The sequence below is a fragment of the Apium graveolens genome, chromosome 10 (assembly GCF_009905375.1).
Source record: "Apium graveolens cultivar Ventura chromosome 10, ASM990537v1, whole genome shotgun sequence".
NCBI lineage: Eukaryota > Viridiplantae > Streptophyta > Magnoliopsida > Apiales > Apiaceae > Apium > Apium graveolens.
In genome coordinates, this window is record NC_133656.1 from 132,348,430 (window position 1) to 132,375,945 (window position 27,516).

At 31.0% G+C, this 27,516-nt stretch overlaps 2 protein-coding genes across 6 annotated transcripts; both read right to left on the reverse strand.

Annotated features, from left to right (window-relative positions):
- Window positions 1-13,617: 13,617 nt before the first annotated feature.
- Window positions 13,618-18,193, reverse strand: LOC141689130 (VAN3-binding protein-like). Its single transcript, XM_074493318.1, has 7 exons — window positions 17,735-18,193; window positions 17,517-17,642; window positions 15,024-15,453; window positions 14,622-14,852; window positions 14,494-14,543; window positions 14,330-14,387; window positions 13,618-13,936 (listed from the first exon to the last, which is right to left on the reverse strand). The coding sequence occupies exons 1-7, from the start codon at window positions 18,086-18,088 to the stop codon at window positions 13,719-13,721; spliced, it is 1,467 nt and encodes a 488-aa protein (XP_074349419.1). The 5' UTR covers window positions 18,089-18,193; the 3' UTR covers window positions 13,618-13,718.
- A 2,491-nt stretch (window positions 18,194-20,684) lies between these two features.
- On the reverse strand, window positions 20,685-27,174 carry LOC141692816 (serine/threonine-protein kinase Nek2-like). 5 transcript variants are annotated; one of them, XM_074497759.1, is made up of 16 exons: window positions 26,310-26,798; window positions 26,167-26,216; window positions 25,748-26,024; window positions 25,549-25,615; window positions 24,960-25,025; window positions 24,127-24,173; window positions 23,985-24,030; window positions 23,805-23,885; window positions 23,672-23,714; window positions 23,481-23,530; window positions 23,318-23,399; window positions 23,166-23,215; window positions 22,686-22,759; window positions 22,504-22,555; window positions 21,697-22,146; window positions 20,685-21,520 (listed from the first exon to the last, which is right to left on the reverse strand). In XM_074497759.1, exons 3-16 carry the CDS (start codon window positions 25,831-25,833, stop codon window positions 20,873-20,875), a joined length of 1,842 nt encoding a protein of 613 aa, XP_074353860.1. In that variant the 5' UTR covers window positions 25,834-26,024; window positions 26,167-26,216; window positions 26,310-26,798; the 3' UTR covers window positions 20,685-20,872. The 5 variants fall into 5 exon arrangements, with proteins under 5 accessions (XP_074353860.1, XP_074353859.1, XP_074353857.1 ...); XM_074497758.1 differs by lacking the exons at window positions 26,167-26,216; window positions 26,310-26,798 and adding an exon at window positions 26,923-27,174; XM_074497756.1 differs by lacking the exons at window positions 26,167-26,216; window positions 26,310-26,798 and adding an exon at window positions 26,870-27,174.
- Window positions 27,175-27,516: the final 342 nt, after the last annotated feature.

The window sequence follows — 27,516 nt, forward strand, 5'->3', positions numbered from 1 at the left end:
CGTATCACCTAGAAATCTGCGTGAATCCACTGTATAAGAATGTGGAATTTCAATACTACTTTATGATGACTCTCCACGTTTTTTCCTCGATCCATTTTTCAGAGTACTCTCTATTTCGCTGTGAAAGATCGAAACAGAGTCCATTAAATTTGTAATATAAAGCAATATAAATCATAAAAATAGATAAACATTTGAATATTACTTGAATTGTTCTTCAAGGCCAATAGAACGAGCAAACAATTCAGATTGCCTATTTTCCATTGTAGCATACATCTCTGAGTAGAAAATCTTTATTTCTTCCATATCATTATTGAATTCTACGCACGCTATAGCCAAATTTTGCAACTCTTGCTCCGCGACATTCTTTATGCATGACCATCTCTTCCTCTTCTCACTTCTTGAAGTCATTTTGTAATCTGTAATATACATCTAAATTTTAAAAACACCCAAAGGTATATATGCATATGAGTATTGCTGGTAGTTTTTGGCAGTTATTTTCTGATAAATTTAACAGTTACCATGATCTGTAACAATCGAATGGTAGTTAACAATTTGAATTTTTTTTTCCTGTTTTCAACTGTCATGTTACTCTTAATTTTTGATGTGTCCTTAAGAAATGTGCTGATTAGGTCCTCGTTATGAGAAGATACTTTTAAAAAAGTTTACAAAAAACCATTTTACATGTGTTGGTGCATACTGTGCATATTCACATACTCATTCTTTTTCTCATGTTTGGAGATCGTCACTTCTACTGCAAGAGGAAGAGAATCAGGTTCATTACATTATTTTGGATTAATCATGCATCAGCCTATGAGTGCAATGTTCTGATATCCCTGAAGTCTATCCGCACTTAATTTCTGATATAAGTTCTGACGCCTTAAGTTCTGATAACTTCCTGTCTTCAGTAAGTTTTGATTTCCAGTTAAGTTCTGATTTGTGATGTCATGTCTAATCTGATTTGTTTAGTTTCAGAACTTATTATCAGAACTTAACTGGAAATCAAAACTTACCGAAGACAGGAAGTTATCAGAACTTAAGGAGTCATAACTAATATCAGAACTTAAGTGCGGATACACTTCAGGGATGAAAAATAGCTGATTTACAGGAGAGGATCTGGAATAAACAAAAGAAGATATGCTTGGAGAGTTGGACAGCTAAATGACTTATATCCATTAAACAAAAGAAGATGTTTATCTTGCTTACTCGTGCATCAGCCTATGAATGTGGCTAAGTGTATGCATCAAAGTTTTTCAGAGTTAAGAATGTAATTAACATGTGAATATGCATCATATTATATACATCCTACTATTTTTTATAATTATCTATTATGGTTGGATCAATTTTATTGTGGAAATTAAATTTAAATACTATCCGTTTTAATATTTAGTAGCATGACATCATGAATTGGAGTGGATGTTTTAACATTAATCACATTTTTGTACTTCTTGAACATGCCTGCCAGTACATTTTTCAAATTAGATAGAACATTAAGAGGGATGAATTTTCACTTTATATGTAGTAATCATATATTCTCACAGAAAAATTTGATGCATTTGCAAAAAGAATATCCATATGTTGTAGTTTGACAATGTCTGTGATGTACTTAACGTTAAATTCAATTTTCTAACTTCATAGCTACTATGATTTACCTAAAAAATACATGTGCCAACTAAAGAAAATTTTAAAAAAGATGTAGCAATCTCTTGAGATCGAATTTCAAGAGATTATGATTTTCAAAAAAAAAATTGTACGTTATAATATGCAAATCATTACAAACATACAGAGGTTTATGAGAGCAAACCAAATTTATAGATAAGTATGAAAACGAAAAAGGTAGAGTTTACCATGTGCATATTAGTCATCAACTTGAAAATATATAAAAAATATATACATTAATATGCTATTGACAATAAAACGGCACTCCCGTTTTAATATTAAGGATTTTGGTTCAAGGTTTCATCACCAGCCTCAAAACTTAAGTTGCATATGAAAATACAAAATTACAATATAATTCAATATAATTTAAAGCATAAGCACATGGAACACGTTCAAATTGATATAAAGAGTATTCCAACAGCATCACAATATCAAAATTCAATCTCCAAACTACATTGATACTGTTAAGTAGCAGGTTCAGATTCTAAAAAATATATGGAAAAAAAATTACTAATTGGGAGGATTGACTTCAATGTTAAAAGTTGGAACAACATTGTCTTGCTGTAATGTGAAGCGCAGATTGTCATCCTCCTTTAAGTCAAGATCTTTGACAAATTTGCTCCATCCACGCGAAAATCTAGCAACTGTCTCGTTTAGCACTATTTTTATGTCCCAAACTCCTTGGCCAATTCTGAACTTCACCATGTCTCCGTTTTTTCACATTTGATCTCGGAATCTTATTGTTCTAGGAATGTGATGCACAATAGTTGAATATGTTAGCATAATTTGATAAGTCTGTTCCTGAACATAATACAACAAGGTATTCGAAATAGTTATATTATACTCTTATATATTATTATTTACCGCTCCATGACATTTAGAGTTCAAGAGACTTCCAGCCAATAATTTTAAAAACTGGAGATTCATTCCAACTTGCGCATCATGTGGATTGTTGTTTTCCATCAACTGCATATTCTGTATTCCAGCATTGTCCTGTGTAGGGTTATCATATCCTTCCACCTCCATCTCAGTTGACAGATCCACAATTTCAACATTTTGTTCTAAGTACGGATATAAGACAATTAATTTCAAGACCACTGCTTATGTAAAAGGACCCTGCAAAGTAAATAAGGAAACAAAACATATGGCATACCAATTCCAGGAGGTGAATCTGTAACATTATCTTCAAAAAGAAAAAAATTGGCACTAGTCTTTCTCCTCCGATTACTTTCTGCTGTGGAACGTGTAATTTCCGTTCCTTCACACATAAAAATCCTTCCACAAAACTCACCATTCCCACCGAAACTAAATAATATCATATCATTCTCCACCAGACCAAAATACTTAATCAGTTGTTTTAGCCCATAAAGTATTCTAAATTTAGCATTGTATCTCACATCCCACAGAATCCCATTGATTATAATATGTTCAACACCAAGGAGATGCTTTTCAGTCTCCTGGCCTAAAAACCTTGGGATTGTCTGTTACAATGTTAAAACATAAAAGAATTATTGATCATTTACTAATAACATAGAAGAATATGGGTAAAAAATAATAGGTTACTCACAATATATCCAAGCTTCAAAGGAGCCTAAAAAAAATCTTATAAAATGATCTTCTTTCATTTCTATCCCCTGTTCGTTAATTATCAAATTTAAATTTATTACTAAATATATTTGAATCTTCTAGATATTAAAAGACTGATCTTTCTAATAAAGTGTTACACCCTCATAGCAAAATCAAAAGAATTGTGAGATACCTTCTTTTTTCTCAGCTTCCACTTCTTTCTCATTAAAAATAAAAAGTAGAACAATCTCTGGTAGCTCATGAGCCATATTCATAGCTATTACATCACCTGCACAGATATCCAACTCCTTCAGAACTCCAGACCATCCTTTCCCAAACCAACACTTTTCTCCAACCCAATGGATGAGTACATCCCATTTTCTGCAACCATGCTTCAAACAGATCTTGGACATTCCTTTCCATCGCTTATACAAATTTTCCAAATGAGTAGGCAGTTCCTGTTCAATTGAGCACATTGAATATTAGATTTAAGATAAGTAAACCAAATGTTTATACATATGAGGTAAATAATAAATGTATAGATAGAGAGAGTTGTTACCATATTATCCAAGTCCTCCATACTTGAGTATTGTCTGATCACCATCAAGGATTGTTCACAATCAAGTCTTACAGCATTGTAGTGAATACAAGCAAGGTACCTCTCAATAACATCATAAAAACGATAATATATAAACTCATCCATAATCCAATTGTTATAATTCTCTTTATTGAAGAAAAACATTGGCTCAACTGATGGATGTGTAATCGAAACAGCCATATGGTTGAAACACTGGATAGTAAAGTTGTCATACCCATAATAATCAAAAACAACAACATAATACATCTTTAAATCATAAAATCTCATAAATTCTTGAAGGCTGCAGATTTTTTTTCGATACTTATCATATTCCGCATTCCAAACAATTGTCTTGCACTTTAGGTGTAATTAGGAATGAAGTTTACTCCTGAATTTATCAATAAAACTAGACGGAACCCTCTGCAATTTTCGATAAATAATGCAGTGAGGTACAATATAAATTCAACTTCTTAATAACGTTCAAATACAATCAGTTAAAAACTTACAAATGCTCCATCCTCATCTTTCTCCACATTTGCAGAAATAAAACTGCCTAACGGTTTTCGTCCTCTACCTACATTTAACATTTATCAATCATGTATACCTAAGTTTTTAAATAAGCATCCAACAAGCAATTAAAAACATTGTTTGACATATTTACCCATATCCCGGTCAACATTCCATGAGTCGTGCTTTCTCTTAAGTTCCTGAACTTTGAAATTTAAAATTCAATCCAAAACAGTTCATGAAGAAATTTTCAAAAATTCGTGAATAATCTACTTTTGGAAATCTTATCAATCTGCTATACGGAAGTATAGGCATCCAGCGGTGAACTAATTATATCAATTTGAAATCAAATCATTATTTATATGACTCCGAACTAAAACATGCAATCAACATCAATACGAACCCCCGACGATACTCTATCTCGCACGCGAACTACTGACGGACACAATACATACTAAACTCGCCTAAGTAAAGTTCAGTATATGTTACTCTTATACATACAAATGGAGAATTACATATACAAATCTCATTAAACAAATTATTAGCCATGAACTTTACAACCAATTGATAAACAATTAAAACATGGATAGATGGGGATACTAACCTCCATAAATTGTTCATAATCTTCTGATTGAGAGAGTTGGTTTCCATGATTTGAAGTAGTAGCAATCGATTCTCACTCGGCAGAGCTCTGTTCTATGTTTTGTTTGTAGTTAACGGTATTTTACCCAAATTCAACACTTTATGAACGATATGTTGGGTATGAATTACCTAATCTTTAAAAATTTAAATTCTTTTAAATTAAATATTACAATATACATACTATTGAAATTGTGTAAAGATTATTAAATTAAATTTTACGTTTTATTATTAAAATCATATCAGGACAAAATATATTTTAATTTTAATCCTTATATGCTTATAAATTAATAATTATCATATTTTATAAATTTATATTTATCACCTTCTATGTTTTGTTTGCCGTTAACGGTATTGTGCCTAAATCCAACACTTTGTTAAAGATATGTTGGCTATGAATTACCTAATCTTAAAATATAAATCTAAATTCTTTTAAATAAAATATTACAATATACATGCTATTGAAACTTTTTAAAGATTATTAAATTAAATTTTACGTTTTATCATTAAAATAATATAAGAACAAATTATATTTTAATTTGAATCTTTATATTAGTATAAATTAATAATTATCACATTTTATAAATTAATCAACACAAATTAAAAAACACATATTGAGATTATTTTATATTATTATTAATTAAATAAATTATTCTTAAATCATTTTATTAATAAAATTGTAATATACCTTAAAATTAATCTATATCATATGAAAAAACGTGAAATATGCGCTGATTTTATTACAAACAAAAATTAAAATTAGTTAATTATGTTTTAAAACAAAAATTATGACAACACAGCATATATTTTTCTAACATACGTGAAAAAGTATATCCGCATACATTTTTTTCATTAACTGAAAAGTTACGTAAATATTTCTCTTTATATTATTTAATATTTTTTAAAAAATTAAATATATTTAGAACACGTAGCGTGGGCAAAAATCCCTAGTTCGTACTTAAAAGCAGATGTGATATTGTTATACATAAAATTGATGTCTTATATTTTGACGTTTTATTTTCCTACTTACAAACATTTGCCATTTAAATTGAAATCAAGAATGCCATAATAATTTTGACTTTATTGCGAGCCTAAATATAAAGTCTGACTTAGTGCAAAGAATGGATTCAAAAATACAACCAAGGTTACAAAAAGAGAATCTTTATTGTTTGTTATTTTTTTGAATGATTGTACTCAGTTTGGCTTATAGATGCAAAGAAATGTGCAAAGAAAAGCTGGATATGAACATGTCGGTGTTATAATAGTCTCACAGACATGAGTGCTTTTGTTTAGTATATACACCTGCTGAAATTATTTCATTGGTTTTTAAAGCTATATATATTTGTAGCATATTATTTTTTTACTTGCCGTTTTCTAGGTTTATTCTAAAACACAATACTTCATATGCAAAATTGTAATAAGGCTAAGAATCATTCTCCTGTATTCAGTTTGTGTACCTGAGTATTATTTTGCTTTTATGTTTACGAAATAATATTGTCTCCTCTTCTAAAAAATTACAGTATCAACCTTGATGGGTGTTTTCATGGATATTGTGTTTAATATTTTCTTCACGTTGTATATATCTCAATCTGACGTGCTTCAGGCTATAACTTATACTAGTTTATAACCCGTGCGATGCACGGATTGCTTTTAACATTCGATAGTTTTTAATAATATATTTTATAATATAATTTTTAATAGTTGAAAAATAAATTGAAGAATAGAATAAGTTATAACTATATATATTTTATAATAATTTGAGACTTAAATGAAAATAAATAATATAATATAATATGTTGTTCACAGGACCCGAGCCCTGAACCTGTAGAAATTGTTAAAATAAAGAATATAAAAGTTTAAATATAATAAGTTGTTGACGGGGTTCGAACTCTGAATTCATGAGAGCAGTTTAAATATTAATATAATAATATTTTATTATTGCATCCAACGGTTCTCATCTTTCTGACTTTAGATCTGACGATTGTTATTTGTCGTACCAAACAACTGTACCGAGTAACTGACTACCAAATAGAGGGTGTTCTACTTATAATAGTATAGTATAGATGTCATTCAGATTCTTATAATATCTTGGTTTGCCTAGACAAATGGTGGACCTGTAAATCATATATTAAAATATATTAATATCTCAAAAGTTTTTGACAAAGAAAAATATACAAAATTTAATTTTTTTTTGATTTATTACTGTTTTTTGAAAAATTAGGTATTAAGTGTCATATTAAGCATATATACTTAGTTTTATCACGATTAAGTTAGCAATTTAGAGTTATAAATTTATTTTGTCTCATTTATTTTGTTGGTGAAGACATCTGAAAGGATATGATGTATTTCATGTTTTTATAAAGCCAATAAAAATAGATTATTTTAATAATTCAATCAAAGTGGGTTTTCAAATTTTACTATGAATAATCTTTTATTCCAATAAAAAATTAAAAAATTTGTATTTAAAAAAATAAAGAATATAAATATAATTTTAATATATAAACGCCAAGCGAAGTATATATATATTCTTAAATAGACTTGCAACTTTCCAAGTTGGATTATTAAAGTCGGAAACGGAAAGCTTACAATTATTTTGTATTATTATAAACATACACTTGTAACATGGAAGTTCATACCACTGTCCGGAAAGCTATATGTTTTTAGAATATTAACGCTTGAGTGCCAAGATTGAAGTATTAAAGCTAATCCATTGTCCAGATTCCCATTAATTACAAGACATTTAAGAATATATTTATTAAAATTCCTTTTTCCAAGTCTTTTAAATGTCAAAGTTAAACAGTTTGCTGCAATATCAGACGTGGAATAGGTGAGAACATAATTATCACAAGTATTTTTTTTATTAGTTTTAGCTAATAGTTAATTACCACAAGTATCTCTTTCTTTGGTAATGTTTTGGTGAAGTGGTGCTGGAATATAAATATACCGTTTAAATAAAATTGATGATAAATTATCATTTAAAATTTTGTAATTGATCTATAGTTTAAAACTTTGTCATAACTCCTACAAACATCATTTTTAAATTTGAACTAATAAAGTGAAAATCAGGTCAGAAATTATTTTTGTACAAAATCAGTCAAGAATCGAAAAATATAGAATAATCGATAAAAACAGTCTTATTGGTAAAAATATTATCAATTTATAGAAAAATAAAAAAAAGAGAAAAATTTATATTTGAAAAAACATTAAGAAAGATGTTATTCTCGTATATATAATCACTACTTTAAATGGTTAAATAGTGAACTTTTTTTTTCATCTCAAATTGATCCCAATTCATAAGTTGATCTTAAAAATCATATTATTTCAATAATGTTATATTTTTAAAATAATTTGTATAAAATTATATAATACTATACATGTATAAAACAAAATAAAAAATTAATAATAACATATATAAATATTAATATATAATTAAAATTAAATTAATTCCGATTTATTCTAGATTATCCCTAAATGGTGTTTACTGATTAGATCGGATTCCCACTTTTTTACGATGTTGATTAAGTAGGTAAACCAAGAAAAAAATATTATGTAGGATAAGGTTGGAATATAACACCTAGTGTTTTAAAAGTCAGCTATTAACCTAGATTAATAGGCGATTAATCGTTGTTCGGTAGGAAATCAAATTGATTAAGTGAAATCGCGTTAAAGTTCGTTTTTTACGAAAGTCGGTCAAAAATTAGAAAAAATCGGATTAATCAATAAAAAAAATTGGACTAATTGGTAAAATTTTTAAAAATATTAAAAAATTAAAAAAAATAAAAAAAAATATTTGTGAAAAATAATAATCGCGTATATATATTTACTATTTTAATTGGTTAAATAATAAAATTTCTTAATTTTTTATCTCAAATTAATTTCAATTCATAAGTAAGTTTTTAAGAATTATATGTACTTTAGTAATATGCCAAATTTTAAATTTATTTGTATAAATTATTATAAAGATTATATATATATAATCAAAATAGTGTAATAATTACATGTATTATTATTTTAAAATAAAAAATAATATTAAATTAGTTTTCATTAATGACCCTATTAGTCATTCCTGTTTTTTTTACGGACAAAATGAAGAATTCAATAAAACATTGAATCTCAGCCAGGACAAACCCCCGACTGTTAGCTACAACCTGATTATGAAATAAAAACCGAGCTAACCAAATACTTGTTTTGTTTTCAGATTGTTTAACGCATAAAATATTCAAATTCTTTAATTTAAAAAGTATTACAATGACATCTCCAGTAATTCAACCTACACCAATTCCGAAATTATTAGTAACACAATTGACCTTCACATAAGTATCATCTGTAGCTCAATATTCTGAATTATCGATTATATCAATTGAAATTAGAGCAATAAAAGCCCCCTAAAATACGAACAATTTTTTGTTGTGAAAGGTGAGCTTTTGCGATATCCACCGTCGTCTCAGATCTGATACAAGCATTACGAATCTCAAAAAATATCATATAAATCCTTTTTAGAGCGGCCGAAACCAGCAATAAAAGACAAAATAATATCATAACATAAAACACTAACATCCCAAAAAGATGGGCACGACTAACAACTTTAATAACAAGGTACTCGACAAATTTCACCCGAAAATAATTAGATCTTGATTTTATTGAAAAAATGATAGATAAATAAAGAGGATATGGGAGAGCGAAAGGGGGCTTGATTGACTGTTCATTGATGGATGAAGGTTGAAGAATGGAAAAGTGGTGGCTAGAACTCTAGTTTCGGGCGTCGACTCTCAAAACCCTATTCTTGCGTTACTAAATCCTTCACATATTGTATCATTCATATTAATCCCCTATCATTTGACTAAGAATATCTCCAAGGATAATATCTAAAAGTGTTAGTTAAAACATGGTTAACTAAAATTTTATTGAACCTGTAAATATTTTTGCTCCGGTGGCATTAGTTATAATCATTAGCTATATTCATAATATTATTCTTTTTATTAATTTTAAATATATAAATAAAAAAGTTTAATTATTTCTTTTTTTGAAAAGGAGTTTAATTAATTATGTTTCATATTAGTCGAACAAAATAATATATTTATTAAAATGATATTTATTATAATATTATAACATATTTATATGTATATCAATATTTTAAAATAAACATTATAAAATAAAAATGAGTAATTATTATGAACATTACTTACATATAAAATAAAAAAATATGAATAAAACATATATTAATATATTATATTTTTTATAAATTTAGTTAACAATGAAATAACTTTATTACACTTAATATTACATAACATTATTTTTTTATAAAGAAAAATACAAGCAGTACATCTATACATCTATATATAATAATTATGAAAATATATACACCATTTTCATATTATAATATTATATATTTAAACCTTAAACATGTTATAAAAAAATATTCCATCCGTCCCAATTTATCTGTCTTGTTTGACTTTTTATAGTCAAATTGACCCAACTTTGACTGAAAATTTCACATAGTATAATATCGAAAATACTTATAAAATTTATATTATTAGAAAGAATGTTTAATACGATTTTATATGTATATTTTAATTTTTCAAAATAATGAAATAATGAGTTTTTATTTACGGTCAAAGTTGAGTCAATTTGACCATCAAAAGTCAAACAAGAAATAATCGGGACGAAGGGAGTATAAATAATAAACTTTTGGCAAGATTAGGGTTAGTATAAATAATAAACTTTTGGCTAGATTAGGGTTAAACGTGGAGTATTATAGATGATGGCTAAACAATCAGCAAATGTGGTGAGTGTATTTGGTGGTCCATTTTTTACATCTCTCTTATTAAAAAGTCTCATTGAAATGACTAATTTATCCATGTATTTTAAATTTATATAAAATAGTTGCGAGGAATTGAACCCAAGTCTTCACATTCACAAGCAAATCACCTTACCACTACACCACAATATTACTTAACTTTTTTTATCATACACATAATATGTGAGTATAGTAAATAACGACAATTTATTTAACTTTAAACATGATTACTAATATATTTGTAGAGTTAGTTTTGAAAAGTTGAATTTGAGATATAAAGTTAAGTACAGTATATAAACGGATCATTACCTTATTTATTAAATAATTTAGTTTGAAAAGTATGTCTCATATATTTTTAATATATATTTTTAATAAAAAAATAAATTGTACATATAATTAAATTTTTTATATGTTAAAAAGAGATACACTTATATAAATAATATATATGTACTACATATTTAGATAAGTTATAATTAGCGTATTTCGATTTATTTCGAATTCAAAATTAGAATTTGTCCCATTTTTCAAAAAATACTCGAAATCTGACTTAATGGTCTGCCCGTAAATACCATGTCACTACATAGGTTTAATTTGAATTACGAGTTTGACGCGAAAATCTTACCAACAAAATTAATATCTTTGGGATCTTTATAAAATCAAGTAAATTGATTTATGTATCAAAATTACTAGCTTCAAACTGAGAATTTTACCCATTTTGAAAAATACTCGCAATTTGAATACATAACCCGGACGAAAATACATCATCACTATCTAGATTTAATAAATTTAAATTACGAGCTCGACGAGAATATCTTACCAATAAGGATAAATTTTTTAATATTTTATATTAATAAAAATTAATATTTTTGAGCTCTTTATACGATCAAGTCAATTGATATTATGTATCAAAATTACTATTTTTTATACTATTTTACTTGCAGAACATATACGGACTCCTGTACTGAACTAAAACAAGGACTCCCATATATATATATATATATATAAGTAACTTGTAAAATTATATAATTCAATATTTTGAAAAATAAAAATTAAATTAGCAATAATAAATTTACAAAAAAAATATTTAGTGTTGGAAAATATTGTACAACTATTTTAAATTATTTGAAAAAAGGTTAAAACTATAATATTTTGTACTATTTGATTTAATCCATGTTATGCTATCTAAATAAAATAATTATTATTAGTCGATATTTTGAAAGGATTAACAAGTTCAACTAATATTTAAAAAAACATCAAATTGAAAATATTTAATTTTAGAAAAATAGTATACAATGTTATAAAGTTACCATAAAAAGAAATATTAGTATCATAAATGAAAGAAACTTTAAAATGATTTGAATGATGATATTAATACAAATTAATCATAAATACATGTTATTTGAGTAATTTACTGAATAACAATTAGATATATACATGACCAAGATATCTAGAATATAAATAAAGGAGACCAACATAATTTACTCAAAAATATAATAAATAATAATTTACAAACATAAACACGCATGTGGACTTTATCTTAACCAATATTAAAAGATTCAATTTTGATGTTGTATTCTGATATATGTACTATAAGAAAATAACAAAAGTTTTTTTTGTTCTGAAAATAAGAATGATCAATTAAATTTAAATTTTTTTCAATGTGTTAAAAACTAAATAGATTATGTCAATTTTAATTTATGAATTGACAATAATCTGACATCTTATAAAATTAACTTTATATAATGGAGATGATTAAAGCTAAATACATGGTCGAGATCAACTTTAGTTGATGAATTAAGATATTAGCAATTAACAATGATATTAAATTAACATAAACGTTGAATTAAAGAAATAATATTTTTCTTAAAAAATAAACTTATATTAATTGAACTGTAAATTCTACTTTGTTGAATATTACGATTACAGCTCTTGACCACTTTAATTATGCATTACTCATCCTTTTAAATTAAGCAAGATAATTGTAAATTGGTAATGACTTTAGTAATAAAATACATCATTACTCCGGGTTTATTTGACCAAAACTCAAAAAATTTACTCGACTCTGTAATATACATATATGTTAAATTTTAGTTTCTTTTTATAAATATATTGACAATATTTAATGAATTAACTATAATTATTTTTATTTTACACCTACAGTACAGTGACTATCCTGTTTGTATTTATTTAATAAATACAAATTACACGACACAAATAATAAAATATGTATCATAGTTAATGAGATATATTTAAAAACGTTATAAACGTTATTAATGTTTTACATGAAATCATACACATTGATAGATACGTATTTGATATTTTTAGACGTTATACAATATTTATCAATAAGAAAATGATTAAAATTTCTACTAATATAATTGTATAATGTACAAAAAAATATTGGAAAATAATCCGTGACTCGCACTGCTATTATGCTAGTTAGATATATGACTAACGTAGATATTATACTTAACAGGTGCATTGTTGGAGATGCTCTAATTCCTGAACGGCTTCCACCCACCAAGTCCAATTCACACTTTTTGCAAAGATGATTAGCATAAGCAAGTTTACATGTACTCTTGCAAAGAAAGACTGGTCTACATAGATATATACCAGATTGGGCTATAATACATTCATAGCCCCAATAAATGAAGCTGCATCACATAACAAATTTGGGTCACTGATTTTGAATAATAATTATTTTATGGAGTTGAGACGCTGTTTACAAAACTTGATTTTCAACTTGCATAAAAACCAGGGCAACACTGCCCGAAAGATGACCACAATTTTCTCCCAGCAGTTTTTAGATTTTAATTATAAGTGTCATACTGTCATTGTGGTGATTGAGCACTCTGTAGATTATATCATCACTGAATAACAGTAGTCAAGGCTGTTGGTTCATATTATGATCTGTAAATAGGCCTACAGATTGTCAATTTGATGAACATCATTTCTTTGTAAAACTGGATGGGTGTCTTAATAAGTTCTACGTGCATTCTTAGCTTCGGAGGCGATGGAGAGAAGCCTCAATGCGCCTTGAGTCCACATATCATATTCTCTCTTGCTCTTGCACTCGAATTCCACAACCCCTCTTATCGCTGTCCTTAACCCAAAATAGCGTCTCTGCTCTCCACCCTCAAGCAAGTGCCTTCCTGGCCATGCTGGCATGTTCTTGCATACCTCCAACACAACATCTGCAAGGCAAATTATTAGCTAAATAGTTTCAAGCGTTTTGATTATTTATCCTCCCCGGTGTATTTTGTTTGATCAGTGTATTAATTACAAAAGTGATTAAGGTCAAAGCAACAAAGAGCCCAGAATATATTTATGTTTGTTGGTTTTGCTTAATACACAAGATATTTATATTTGAACTTTAAAGAATATGCATAGGATAGATATGCATGGTGTAGTTGTTTATATTAGCATATATTTGTTCTTGAGATTGAGTTTCAGTATGAAATAGCTCGTGATTTCCAGAATTTCCCTTCCCCTAGTACTTATCATGGCATTGGCTGCGCCTCTGAATGAAATGTACTTCACAAAACTTTAAAGACACAAACATTAATATTATAACACTATTGACTTACTTTTTTTCTTTTTCGTTATGGTTGAAGCAACATGTTTGCTCTTCATCTTCAGCATCACCTGTAATTTAAAGATAATGTGAGGTTCGTGCAACATATTAGAACAGGATTGAGAATGTTGACATCTAATAAAATTTAACAGCATTATAGTGGCAGTTCTATATCACCTGTCCAGATCTATGAATGTAGATAGAAACAATTTTCCAGTGAAGATCACCTGCAGGCAGCATTAAATTGCAGTTATGTTAAAAAAACTACAGGGAAAAGCTTAATATATAAATGTCATGTTCTCTACCATTGCGAGTGCGTTTGAGAAGCTCAGTTCCTCTGGCAAGGAGTTCTTGATTACATGCACCAAGAAAATTCTCTTCTGGTAAAAGCTCCTCAAGGTAGCGGCCATTAACAATACCATTTTGCTCAGTCTGGCCTACCCCCATTCCCAACCCTTTATCTATTGGGATCACAGCAGCAATATTCCAAACTTCCTTTAGTGCTCTTGCCTTCAATGTAGCTGCTCCACGTAAAGCTGCAGACATAGTGGACATATTCAGGAACTATTCCATGATAATACTCGTGAGACAAATATGTGTTTGTGTTTCCTTTTTGTTCATGCTTTCATGAATATTGGTATTACATTTGATGCTCTTACAACATAATACTAGAATATAAAATTATTTGAAAATAGCAAATTACTCACCAGTAGCGGCTGCAGCTGTAAGAGTCAATATGTCCCCATGCGATTTTACATTAACTGCAGAATTAACTGCGGCTGTAAGGTGATCACGCTCAGCTCCCATTGACTCAGCAACCTCCACACATTGTGCAGCAACTAATGTAGCAGCTGAAGCTACAGCCATGTCAGTCTTTGCCATTTGTTCATCCTTTCTAGAAGCTGAAGTGGCTGCGGTGGCTGCTGCAATGGCTGCTACAGCAGCAGCTACTCCAGCAACTGAAACAGCTGCATGGAGTTGTGCATTATGTGCTCTTGTATCTTCTTTCTTCTTTTCTCTTCTCTCCTTTAGCCACCTCCCGACGGTCTTTCCACCTGGTGTGTTGCTGCCACTACTTGCATAACAATTGCGACTGGTTGCAAATAGGGGCTGTAGTGTGTTGTTTGCTCGTAAAAACTGAACATAAATAGTAGTTTATAATCAGAAACTACTTCATAACAAATAGTTCTATAAAATCAAAAACAACAAATCAAGAACAAAATAAATACACGAAAAAATAACATATTACAAAATTAGTACCATGCCGTGCTATGGATCTCTATTATCTATATTAGCTTTTACAACAGAGTATGAAATGAATAATGTTAGAATGTTACACAACAAGTTTAAAACATGAACAATATCCACAAACATTCTGTGCAATTAAGACTACTTTTTCAATTAGATTCAGTGTATTTGTATCTGATACTAAGCAAGAATCATAGTATGCATTAAATTTATCTCATATGCATATTAGTTGACTGTATTAGAAGGGTATAAGAGAATATTTTCGCAATAGCAATGTTAAATTGATATTTTTTCAGACACCCGAAAGGCTAAAAGAAGATGCAATCACTAAAATCACTGGGGCTTGCATTAGCTTAGGATGTGAAACTGTTTAAGCTGTGATGCTTAATTCTTATGATTTGTGGTTTTCAGCTTTTATAACTTAAGAGTTGCCTTAATATCTAAAAATTGATCAGTACATTAAATCCAGATTAAGCTCATTTCGTTTCACTAACCAAAACGTAAAGTAAGATATATTCACATCCTAAACTTATTCCCGAATAAGACAGGGGAAGACCTAAGAGTGAGACCTAAGCAATCTTACCATCCCTCTCATTCTCTAGGACTGTTTTCATTTTATCTACGCATCCTACAAATAATTTACTACACCGAAGTAATTCTATTAAATATTCAAATAAAATAAATATCTGACTCTAGAACCAGGTAAACTTGTGGTAGAGTATATTTTACTGGTAGATAAGGTAAACACTGAGTTTCAAGTAAGAGTTAAAAAAATTAAAGGAGTCAATGTTCAGAAGTAGACTGTTGCTTTGCTCACTTATGCACTCCACCTATCTTTTCAACAGTTCACTTCTAATCACTAGGCCGGACCTCATTCCTGAAGACTGAAGTTATATTAAAGGTGAAACTTTAAAATATTGTGATTGTTTTGGCATATTCCAAACAAAACCTTTTCATCATTCTGTAGTTTAGGTTTATGAGTACTATTTACAGTAACTAAACTAAACTAAACATGTTGGGCATTGTTCAAGCTGAGTGTTCACAAAATGAGTCTGTAAACCACCAGGTAAAGTTTAATATATATGACTCTTAACGATTATATCCTTAGAAAACGAATTTTATACATATGCGGGGATAGCTCAGTTGGGAGTCAGTCAGACTGAAGATCTGAAGGTCACGTGTTCGATCCACGTTCACCGCAATACATTTTTTTCAGTTTGAAGTTTCTTGTAGCAGCCAGCATACATGTAAAATTGTTTGATAGAGTCTGAACACACATAGTAAGAAGCATCTAGGTAGTTGCATAGGGCAACTCAAGTAAAGCAAGATAGTGCTAGACTGCTGTTACTATTCGTAAGTCGTCAAATGCGGTCATATGATTAGACACCAATGTGTATATATCCATCACAAGTCAAAAAGTTTCCATTGAGATCTACGAAAGCATTTGTATCCCTCTACCCCTTCTTTTCCTGTTTTTTTTTAATTTACTTTTGCTTTTTTCTTGTTAGAGAAAACAGAGTAAAGCTGGAAAAATAAAAACTACTAGCCCCCTTACTTTCAATAATGTCAAATCTTCTGCAATACGTAACTAGCGTCACCTAGACAACAGCATTTATTAATCTCCAAAAGCTGACATACACATCAATTGTTGTGGATGTGTGGCATGTATTCCAGTTATTAAGTAAATCTGGACAATCTTATACACGGCAGGATTACGACTTATATTATTGAATGTAGTTTAAGATTTATGTTATTGAATGAGGTTGAATCTGGATCCATAAAATTATATATAAAATCTTTACCCGAAACATAGGAGCTAGAACAGTTGATTCGTAATCTTGTGTGCACAGTGCAGGTAAGAAGATAGTATATCGCATGATTAAGGGGGTGTTCGTCAAATCGCATAAACTGACCGCTGTGTTAATACGTACAATTTAAGCATGTGCATGTACCTTAACAACATCCTCGTACTCGTCAGACGGCGAAATTGGTTGGCCGTCCGATGTGTCTTCGGTGAGGGTAGCATTTAATGGTCCGCTGCTGTGTGATAGCCTCCCAGATGTTAATGGTAATACTTCCTGCATATTTAGTTGTCACATTTTCTTAGTTATTTTTACGAGTATAAATTTATGTAATTCATCATTTCTAAAAAAATAAGAGGGTAACATACAGATTGACACATGATGCGTTCAAGAACAAGCTGAGAAGTGGCAGAAGAAGCAAACGAAAATGTGTTGCCGGAAAGTACAGCCGATTCTTCAGGCTGGAAGCCACCGGAAACAAGTACTTCCTCGGGTTTCGAGCCACTGGAATTTCCATCAGAAGAAGAGGCATTGGCAGTTGTGGAGCTAGTGGTGTGTTTTTTGTGAAACACAAGCTTTGGAGTTGTGGGAGCAACTAGGGTTTTGGAGATATGGAAAGCAGAGGGACTCCATGATCTTGACAAGAACTGCATTGGTTCTAGCGGGCTCTCCGGCAACTGAACTTCGCCGGAAAGACTCCGCTCCGGCCTCTTACTTTCCATGTTAGTGTTTTGGTACAAAAGAAAGGTGGCCTGAGACTATTTGGTTTGTTTTTTTAGAAGAAAGATGGCGCCGTGTAGGGGTTTTTGTAAGGTGCGATTTTTATGTGTAGGCTTCGCTAATAATAGCCAACTAGAGTCTGCCTTTTATATAGCTGGTCCTTGTCACAATTTAAAAATGTATGTCACTCGTACTCCCTCCGTCCCTAAAAACGTTTAATATTTGTGTTGTACACGTTTGTCAATACACATTTTTTATTATTAATATCTTTAATTTCATATTAATATTTATTATAAAAATTTCATTGTATTAAAATATTCATAAATACGAATTCAATAAAAATACTTATAATAGTCAATCGCTTACCATGAATAATGTAACAAGTCAAAACGGAAAATATAATATGAAAAGAAGGAAGTATTATGTTAATAAGCGCGGCACGGTTGAACACTCGTTTTGATACGTAAATAAACGATTTCATTTATTATTATATCTTGATAGCAATCGAATGTTGTGTTTTTCTGGACCTAATACTTGACCCCTCAAAATTGTACATAAAATATACACTGATAGTAAGAGGTTCAATTGAAAAATAGGTTGTGGTAAAAGAAATTATTGAACTTCACTAAGTGAGAGCGCCGAATTGACAAGTAATAGATAAAATGTACAAGAAATTCCACTTTTAACCACTACAAGTTACAAGGTTGCAAAATGTGGACCTGAACAATTACACTTTTTATCTATTTAGTATCTACTTTAACCAATTAATTGTATGATACAATGATCTGATCGGTGTAGATATATTTTTTTCACGAGATAGATTTGAACTAATGATGTTGATCAAATTTTGGATTGTAAAACAAGTGCATCTGTAAGAAGTTTCAAAGAAAATTTTGAACATGTAAAGCATTAATCAACATTTGCTTTATTTATAAACATAGATTGGGATCATATGTTTGTTGTAGTAAACTTACCGTGTGTTTTTTTTTAAATTTAGATCGTGATGATCACAAATGCCTGGAAAGATAGAGAAAATAAACAAGCACATAATTACAAGAAATGTGTAAAATGTCTCTTCATTCTCTCAAGGTTAAAGAATTGGCACTGTCATAACCCGACCAGAAGCTCTGTTGAAATTAGGACCTTACGAAGAAAAAACACACAGAATCAGACTGAGCTCTTTTCTCTCTGTTTTTGGTGCAGCAGAGCAGACTAATCACTAATCAGGTAGTTTTGACTTTTGTCCCATCCTTTCTTATACGTACATTGCCTTGTTCAAACTTTGTTAGCGTTAATGGCCCTTGCCCACCACATCTCTGCTATTCATAACATACTTTCCCTATAACTAATTCCCTTCACTAAAGACGTGTTATTATTTCCTCCGTCCCGACCATTTATTTATGTTTACGAAAGAGTGTTGAACAAGCGTTTTAAGGTGAATACAAAGTATATTTCTCTAACTTACTTTAGGTGCGATCACTCGTAGGACATACGTGAAAAATTTAACAATCTCGTTATTTACACAACTCATCACCTAGTTTTCTCGTTGTTAATCGAGAATCATTTTATAGGAAATCCCTCGCATTGTGGCCCCTGTGCGCGCGCACATTGTGTCACCCAAATTTTTGTACCTGGCTGATAAGGATCGCCAGAAAAAAACAAGCTACTGTTCAATTCGAGAAATAAAAATAAAAAGGGAGATAGGCGTGCCTGGAGACGTCATCGGTGGTCAGCCCCATCATTTTGATCTCGTCTAGCTCATATTTGTCAAGTGTATTTGTATAGGGTCCATTGTTCTGAGTTCTGACCCAAGAATTAGGGCTTTAAACAGGAGACACAGGGGAATATTTAATTGCAGGCTTTCACTCTTTAAAGCTCTTTCTTGCTTTCTTTGGTTCCTTTCCCCTCTCTTTTCTTCACAATCCTACCAAATGGAAACATTTTCCCGGTGAATTAGCTAGCTGCTCATTACATTTTTGTAAAATATTTTTCAAATTTTTATTTAGAAAAACGGTTATTTAATTATCCCATCAAAGATACATACTGTGGTTGCAAAATTAAGTGATTACCTGTTGATTAATAAGTGCGAGAAAAGCTTCTTCTTCTTTTTCTCACGAACTAAAGTTTAGTTTCATTTTTTCCGAACTAGTGTTTGAGATACAACGGAACTTGCAACATCCTGCAATAGTATTACAAGGATGTTGCAAAGATCTAATGTCATCTAATGTCAGGATCCTATATGGAACTAGGTGTAACTTGATCACATTTTACATGAGTCACATGACTGTACTTCCTACTCGGCTTTTGGGGGCGTGATAGTTTGAAGATGATATGATGCTCCCCATCAAATTTGCTTTCAATTCATCTATTCTTAAAATAATATTATTAATGTTTACAATTTCATTTGATCAAAATTTATATGATTATGTCTTTGCTTGAAATCTTATAATTACAAGTCATGAAATAGTTTGCATCAGTAAACAACGCTATGACATTTAATTTTCACAATTCGAGGAAGTTTCGGATAAGCAACAAAACCCAAAAAACTTCGTAAAAACATATAGTACTATGCATCAAGGATATGTTACCCTGCTAAGGTTATAACAACTCAGGAAAAAACGTATAATGAGCTGAGATCAGTAACAAATTTACCGATATGAATCTTCATTCTTGAGGAAAGGTGAGGTACCAATCGTCAATAAAAATCTTCAAGATGCATGAATAATACACTAATACAATCAAATTTGTAAAACTATTGATTATGGAATGGTTTCAGGGTTTTCTTGCTACACACCAGTATCCTTAAAGCTCTTTGTCAGCCAAATCGCTGTTTCCCTGGAAGAAACCTTCTCAGGACCAAACGGCTTCAACAGCACGGATAACTCTTGGAATCGATTTTGCTGCATAAGATTTGCACTAAACTCGAGCAACCCTTCAAGGGCCTCAGCTCTTTGCTGGTACGACGATGTGTCAAACCTATGTTGCTGGGAACCAGATTCTGAAGATGGCCGGCTTGAAATGCAAGTTGTTGGATTGTTCTCGGAGCACTCACTTCTAGGAATTGGAGCGACATTATCAACATTTGTTATGTATGATCTGGTAACTGTTCTACGACTTTTATCAAAACTCTGGACTGTGCATTTGTCCTTTGTGATTGATTTATTTTCACAACTTGGTGAAGTAGAAGAGCACTGGGCAGATGTTGATGAAGTTTTCCGAACAGGAAAGAAAGGGTCTTCGGCAGATGCCAATGGAAATTCTGTCATCTTGTCAATTATTGGAGTGTTCACAGACACATCAGGAGATGCAACATCATGTAGGAGTTCAGTGCTGGCCTTGTAAGGTGTTTTTGATACGGTTCTTGCTGACAACGGAAGAGATGCTCTCCGAGTTGATGGCAAAGGTTTCTTAGATGGTGTTTGTAACTTCTGGCACTGCATTTATAAGCGACTTAAACATGAATAACTATCTATAATCTATAGAATAGGCAATAAGGAGTTTAGGCTTTATATATGCAATAATTTTGACATTTAGTTCTATAAATAATCACAGGCTTGGTAACAAAAAAAGAGGTTTCTAATTCTCACACTGTCAGGCAAATTCAACTTACCAAATCATAATCTGAAATGGTGGTATATATCCTCGGAGTTGCTGCTCTTCTCGTAACCGTAGCAGAAACTTTTGCCGGTGTAAATATTGGGGATTTGACAGAACTTATTGACTTCGTAGCAATTGTCTTGTCACTAACATTATCTTCGCCTATACTGTCAACAGAAAATTTTCTGTTAAATCTTCGAGAATCATGCGATCCTTCAGAATTACAAAATGAATCCAGCTCAGCTGCGGATACACTAGGATTTAAAGCCCTGTCATAGCCGAATGATCGTCTTTTTTCTCTATCGGGATGCATGGTAACAGCTTCAGGCTCAGCGAATCGTGTTTGCTTTACGTAATTGGTAATATGCTGCTCCGGGAAAGTATGCCTTCTAGGACTGCACGAATTCAAATGGATGTTTAAGACATAAGGCTGAAGATATGGGAGCCTGAGCAAGTCTGCAGCCTGTGAAACAAAGGTAGACTTCAAACACAAAGAAGGAACAAAATTCAAAGTAGCAGTTGATATAATTACCCAAAGACTTCAATAGTTTTTAGCATACAAGTAGCATAGATATGGCATAAGATATTTCTAAAGGTCTCATCTTTTTTATGACTTCAAAAAGCAAAAACAAAAAAGAGAGCTTGGCATGGACATGCTGTGCTCTGTGTTACAGAAGTCTAAAATTACATGTAGCATACAGAAATATAGTTACGGAAGGTGAAGACAATGATACATGAAGAGATTCTTTAACAATATGTCCTGGTTGTATGGCTGTACAGAGTAGAAGTAGGCAAACTGGTATAAATGTATAACACATACACTTGGTCTAAGTTCAGGGTTTTTCCGCAGCATGCTCTTTACAAGTCCCCGACTGTCAGTAAAAGTTCAAAAAAATGTATATCAGTAATGTAAGAGAGAATTACAGGTACAAGACATAAATGGAAATTAATGGCATCACATATATACAGATTATTTTAGTGGGTACAAGGTAAGTGACTCACAATGCACCAGAATACATCACAGGTATTGGAGCCACTATAGACTTGTTTATCTTCTTGATCAGAGATTGCATGTCCTATTAAAAGAGAACACCGTAAATCACAAGTTAAGTGTAATCGATAAGATCTATGCTGAGTATAATGGAAAATAGAAAACTTAATTTAGATGATAGGTGAAACTCAAAATCTACTTTTAAGAAATTCTGAACATTGAAGTTCAATAGGCTGCAAATTAACAAAAAAAAATTGGCAATATGTATATCCAACTCAATTTTTTGTAATGAAAAAACGAAGTGGACTTGCAGTCGCTGCATTTGTGTGAGAAACTAACATAAGCAGCAATTTCCCCTTGGTAACACCCGGATATTAAAGAAAGACAACAAAGGTTAGCAAATACAAAACAAATGTAATATAATGATCAGTGTGAAAGTGACAACAGCTATTCAGTGAATTAAACAGTATAAAAGACATTTAGTGACTTACGAAAGCTTTAAACGCAGGCTTATGGGCAGCCATTTCATATAAACAACAACCTGGTTAAAAATCATAAAATCTATATCTTATAAGTATACACAAAATTGAAGAGATATAACTTGATTTATCTTCAGTAGGGAGGTAAATATTTCAAAGTTTACCAAGAGACCAGATATCCGACTTTGAACCGTAAGGTATGTCAGCAAGAAGTTCAGGGCACATGTAACTAGGAGTGCCCACAACCTAAACAGAGTAAATGTAAGAAGGGGAATGTAGATAAACAAATCTGAATGAGAATGGAACACATGTGACCATATTACTCACTGAGCATGCTAGGTCATCAGAAGTCAACATTTTAGCAAGGCCAAAATCACCTGTTAATTCCAGAACCACACCGCAAAAAAAATTAAAAGCAACCTTAAAGTACATTTATATCCAGGACCAGAAGTAGATAAACTGTTTTATAAAAATTCGAGGCATTTGATGCAACAAGCATAAGTCCGTTTGTAATTTACCTAATCGTATGTCTTGATTTTTCTTCAGAAATATATTTGAACACTGAACCAAACATAAAACAGTATCAGGGACACAATAGTTGAGCGTGAATATACAGACAGATTTCATAGTTTTGAAGGAGATATTATTCACCTTGACATCACGATGAAGAATATGGTTCTTGTGTAAGTAATCAAGTGCCATAAGAAGCTGAACGAGCCACTTGCATAGTTTCTGCCCATTGTTCAACAATTGTATTGCATTATTGAATTGCGACTATATAACAAATCCATTACAAACTAGTGGAAAAGAAGTTGGGCATAGATATACCACCTCTTCAGTGAAATAAACACCATTTGTTCTTTTGATAGCATCCGCCCTAAATGAAAGAGTTATGACATGCAAGAGTCACACCAGATAGAACAGAAGAGCATAGCATTATTAAAAGAATGATTGAACAATGTTTGCAACTTACATGTCTCCTCCCTCACAGTATGCTATGACGATGCAAACAAAGCAGCCCTGGTAATAATAGAATGAAGTCGTCAAAGGCACAATTATGTGACATAGTTGGAGAATGTCTAGCCATATTTTTGAAGACCAATCAAAAGACGTAAGTGTGACATTTGAGCTAAATAACACATTAAAAACAGAAAGGCTGTTACAAGAAATAAACACGCATGTATGGATCTTTACAAAAAAAGTAAACGTACATTCATCCAAAAAAAGCTAAAAGCTGCTAATGTTTTGAGTCTTTCTGTAACAATTAAATTCATGGTCTCCTTTCAATCTTAGAAGGGATAAAATGTCACTTCCTCGGTGCCTATATATCTGGCGATTTAAGGAGAAAATTCTTCTCCTAAAGAAGCAGAGGTTCATGAATCAGAAGTTAAATTACTACCGGGCTCTTCCTGAATAACAAAATGTACTTGATATTTAGAACTTTAGAAGCAATTGTAGTGGTGTACTAACTTTATTCACAACTAACACCAGCCCACTGTTTAATGATATTACTAGAAGAAATATGAAAGAATACACCATACTACAAGTAAAATGATGATGATTCTTTGATATGCTGGTTCTTACAAAACTGCCTCTGGTAAAGGGATGTTTACACATGTTTCTAATCTCACGTGAGGATAAAATTTACTGTATTTAATTACAGTAAAACACAACAGTGAACATGGCGTAGACTTGAAGAGTGTCAATACAACAAATTAAAAATCATGTCTCTATAAACCAGCCCCAAAATTAACATGATACTACTTGTCTAGTATAGAAAATGGTTATGATTGAAAATTTACCAACCTTTTCTACCCAGGAATCTTTGTACTCTACAATGTATGGATGTTGCACTCTAGAAATAAGTTCCATCTGCACAAATAGTCAACAGTCAAATCCAGCATCTTATACGCTATTTATCGTTGATAAACTGGTATATTGGATATTTCTTTTGTGAAGTGCATTAATTTGCATCAACGCCTTGTTGCACAATCATCCACAAAAATGCTACAGGAAAATCGTTTCGATCAGAACAGACTAAAACTATCGCACCCAATTTTAATCATATCCTATGAAGTGTGACTTTTGAAAAGCCTTTAATCCAAACGATATGTCATTTTAGTGTCAAGACTTTTGTTTACATTTCATGTACAATTTGATGCTTAGAAAGTAGTACCTAGTATGCCATGCATGATGCTCTTATAAACCACTTTGGTGCACTAAGGTATTGTTACTTCCATTGATGACAGTTAAAAAAAACTCTAGCTAAGCCCGTATATTTTTTCATCGGAAAAGCAGAGGGCTTTCTGGTGGGTTGTTATTAAGAATGTGCTCGTGTCTGTGTGTGTGCTACTGTGCGCGAGGGAAGGGAATACTTAGTGGTTACAATACTGACCTCTTGGACGGCAGATCTGCGCGTCCTAATTGTTTGCCGAGCAAGGCGAATTTTCTTAAGCACATACCTTTAAAAAGACGGATTGTTAGAAGTAGAGAGCGGAAAGTACAATTATCAACGAGTAAATACAGTCAAACATCTCCAAATATGATGAGTACTAGTAGGAAATTAAATCGGAAACATTGAAATAGAGACTCACTTTTTCTTTTCATGTCTGTGCCTCACAAGTAAAGCAGAAGCAAAGGACCCTCTGCCAATCTGCTCCAGAATTTCATAATTTTCCATTGCAAGTACTTCTTCGGGTTTGTTTTTCAATATTAGTTATGTATGTCTTGTCTTGCGTCTTCTCTTCTCGATAGTTGAGGCGCTTTATAATATCAACTTGATGTAACAGAATTCTTATAGATATCTCTATCCTCTGGTTGGAACAATAACAAGTATGTTGCTCCAGGCCAGGAATTTCAGCACAAGTGATACTGGCAATATATAAAGCATCACAGTAGAGATAAATTAGGTAACAACTTAAAAATGACTACATCAAAAACACATTACAGCAAAGATGACATAATCCGGGAAACCCTGAGCTCAATGTAGCTAATGAAAACCTGGAATACATACTAGTTTCATAAATCGAACTGAAAAGTATGTACAGCTGCTAGAGAAGATCACTGAAATTCAGGAAGCACTCTAATTACCGAGCCGTAGATAAAAAAAACTAACTGCACATGGACAATAATTTAGAAATTCATTACGAGTCTCACCGGATTCTAAGATTGCTAAAACCACCAAAGTAGCCTATGTATGAACCATAAACTCTTAAAAGTTCTATATTACAACAGAAGGTCATACACTTAAAAAAGAGCCCCTCCTATCCATATTAAAATTTCTAATAACAAACAGAGATACAAATGGTTTCTTCAATTTACAATCCCTAAACCAAACTGAAACTGTCAGTTCAAACTCTGAACTAGGTGTTCTACAAGCAAGAATTTAAATCTAAGAACTACAATCATTAAGGACCGAAAATTTAAAAAAAAAAAAAAAGTTCTTTTTTTTTTCTTTTGTGAACAGTAAATTACAATCATTTCATGACATCCAAAAATTTAATCATTATCATACCAAAGGGGTTCTTGAAAGAGGGCTAAATAGCCAAGAAAACACCAAAATCACATACATTATCCATAAATACGCATGAATTTAAGAAAAATCATAATCCATGAATTTTAACCAACATAATCAAAACTGCTAAAAAGGGTAAAAATTTAAGTACAACCAAAGAACAAAAAAAATAAAGAGAAATAAAGAAAAAAATAAAATAAACCTGCAAAATAGTCTTTTGAGAGAAGAAGCAAGAATGGTAATGTGTGTACTTACATTTCATGTAAGTAAGAATATATATGAGAGACAAGAAATGAAAAGGAGAGGATAAGCAGAGCGTATCATTGGTGGTTGAATATTAAAATACTCCGTAATGTAGTATAAACACAAACAAGGATAAAGAAAGAAAAAGCTAAAGAAAGATTTTTAAACTTAAAAAAGGAGAATTCAAACTTGAAGGATAGATAGTACACATGACAAGAAAAGATGTACATTTAGAGATACAGCCTACATTGTTTCGTAAGTATAGATATGGGAAGATAGATGTAATAAGTGAGAGATTCTGTTTTAAAGACAAGGTGACAATGAAGAGTCTTGTTGGTACTGTATTAAGTCAAAGCTGGATTCATACATTAATCTTTGGTCCCAAAGTCCTGAAAATAAGAAGTTCATTATCTCAAATTTAGAGAAATTATTTTTAGATCAGTTTTAATTTTCACATTAACAGTTTAATGCACTTTGCAATTTGGAAAATTTGACAAAATACTGTACTGCTCTTTTTTGTTTCTTCAAATTTACATGCAAAATACATAGCAATCCTATAATACCCTAAAAATATCCCAAATAAATATTTCATTTGTAAAATTCATA

What these genes read in the sequence shown, in the direction of transcription:
- LOC141689130 (XM_074493318.1), bottom strand. Translation starts at nt 18,088, where the DNA reads ATGGAAAGTAAGAGGCCGGAGCGGAGTCTTTCCGGCGAAGTTCAGTTG. An exon ending in TACAGCTGCAGCCGCTACTG is followed by an intron (nt 14,853 to 15,023) that starts GTGAGTAATTTG and finishes CTATGTCTGCAG; the next exon opens with CTTTACGTGGAGCAGCTACA. An exon ending in TCTCAAACGCACTCGCAATG is followed by an intron (nt 14,544 to 14,621) that starts GTAGAGAACATG and finishes TGCTGCCTGCAG; the next exon opens with GTGATCTTCACTGGAAAATT.
- LOC141692816 (XM_074497758.1), bottom strand. Translation starts at nt 25,833, where the DNA reads ATGGAAAATTATGAAATTCTGGAGCAGATTGGCAGAGGGTCCTTTGCT. An exon ending in CACAGACATGAAAAGAAAAA is followed by an intron (nt 25,616 to 25,747) that starts GTGAGTCTCTAT and finishes GTCTTTTTAAAG; the next exon opens with GTATGTGCTTAAGAAAATTC. An exon ending in AGCCTGCGTTTAAAGCTTTC is followed by an intron (nt 22,760 to 23,165) that starts GTAAGTCACTAA and finishes CTCTTTTAATAG; the next exon opens with GACATGCAATCTCTGATCAA.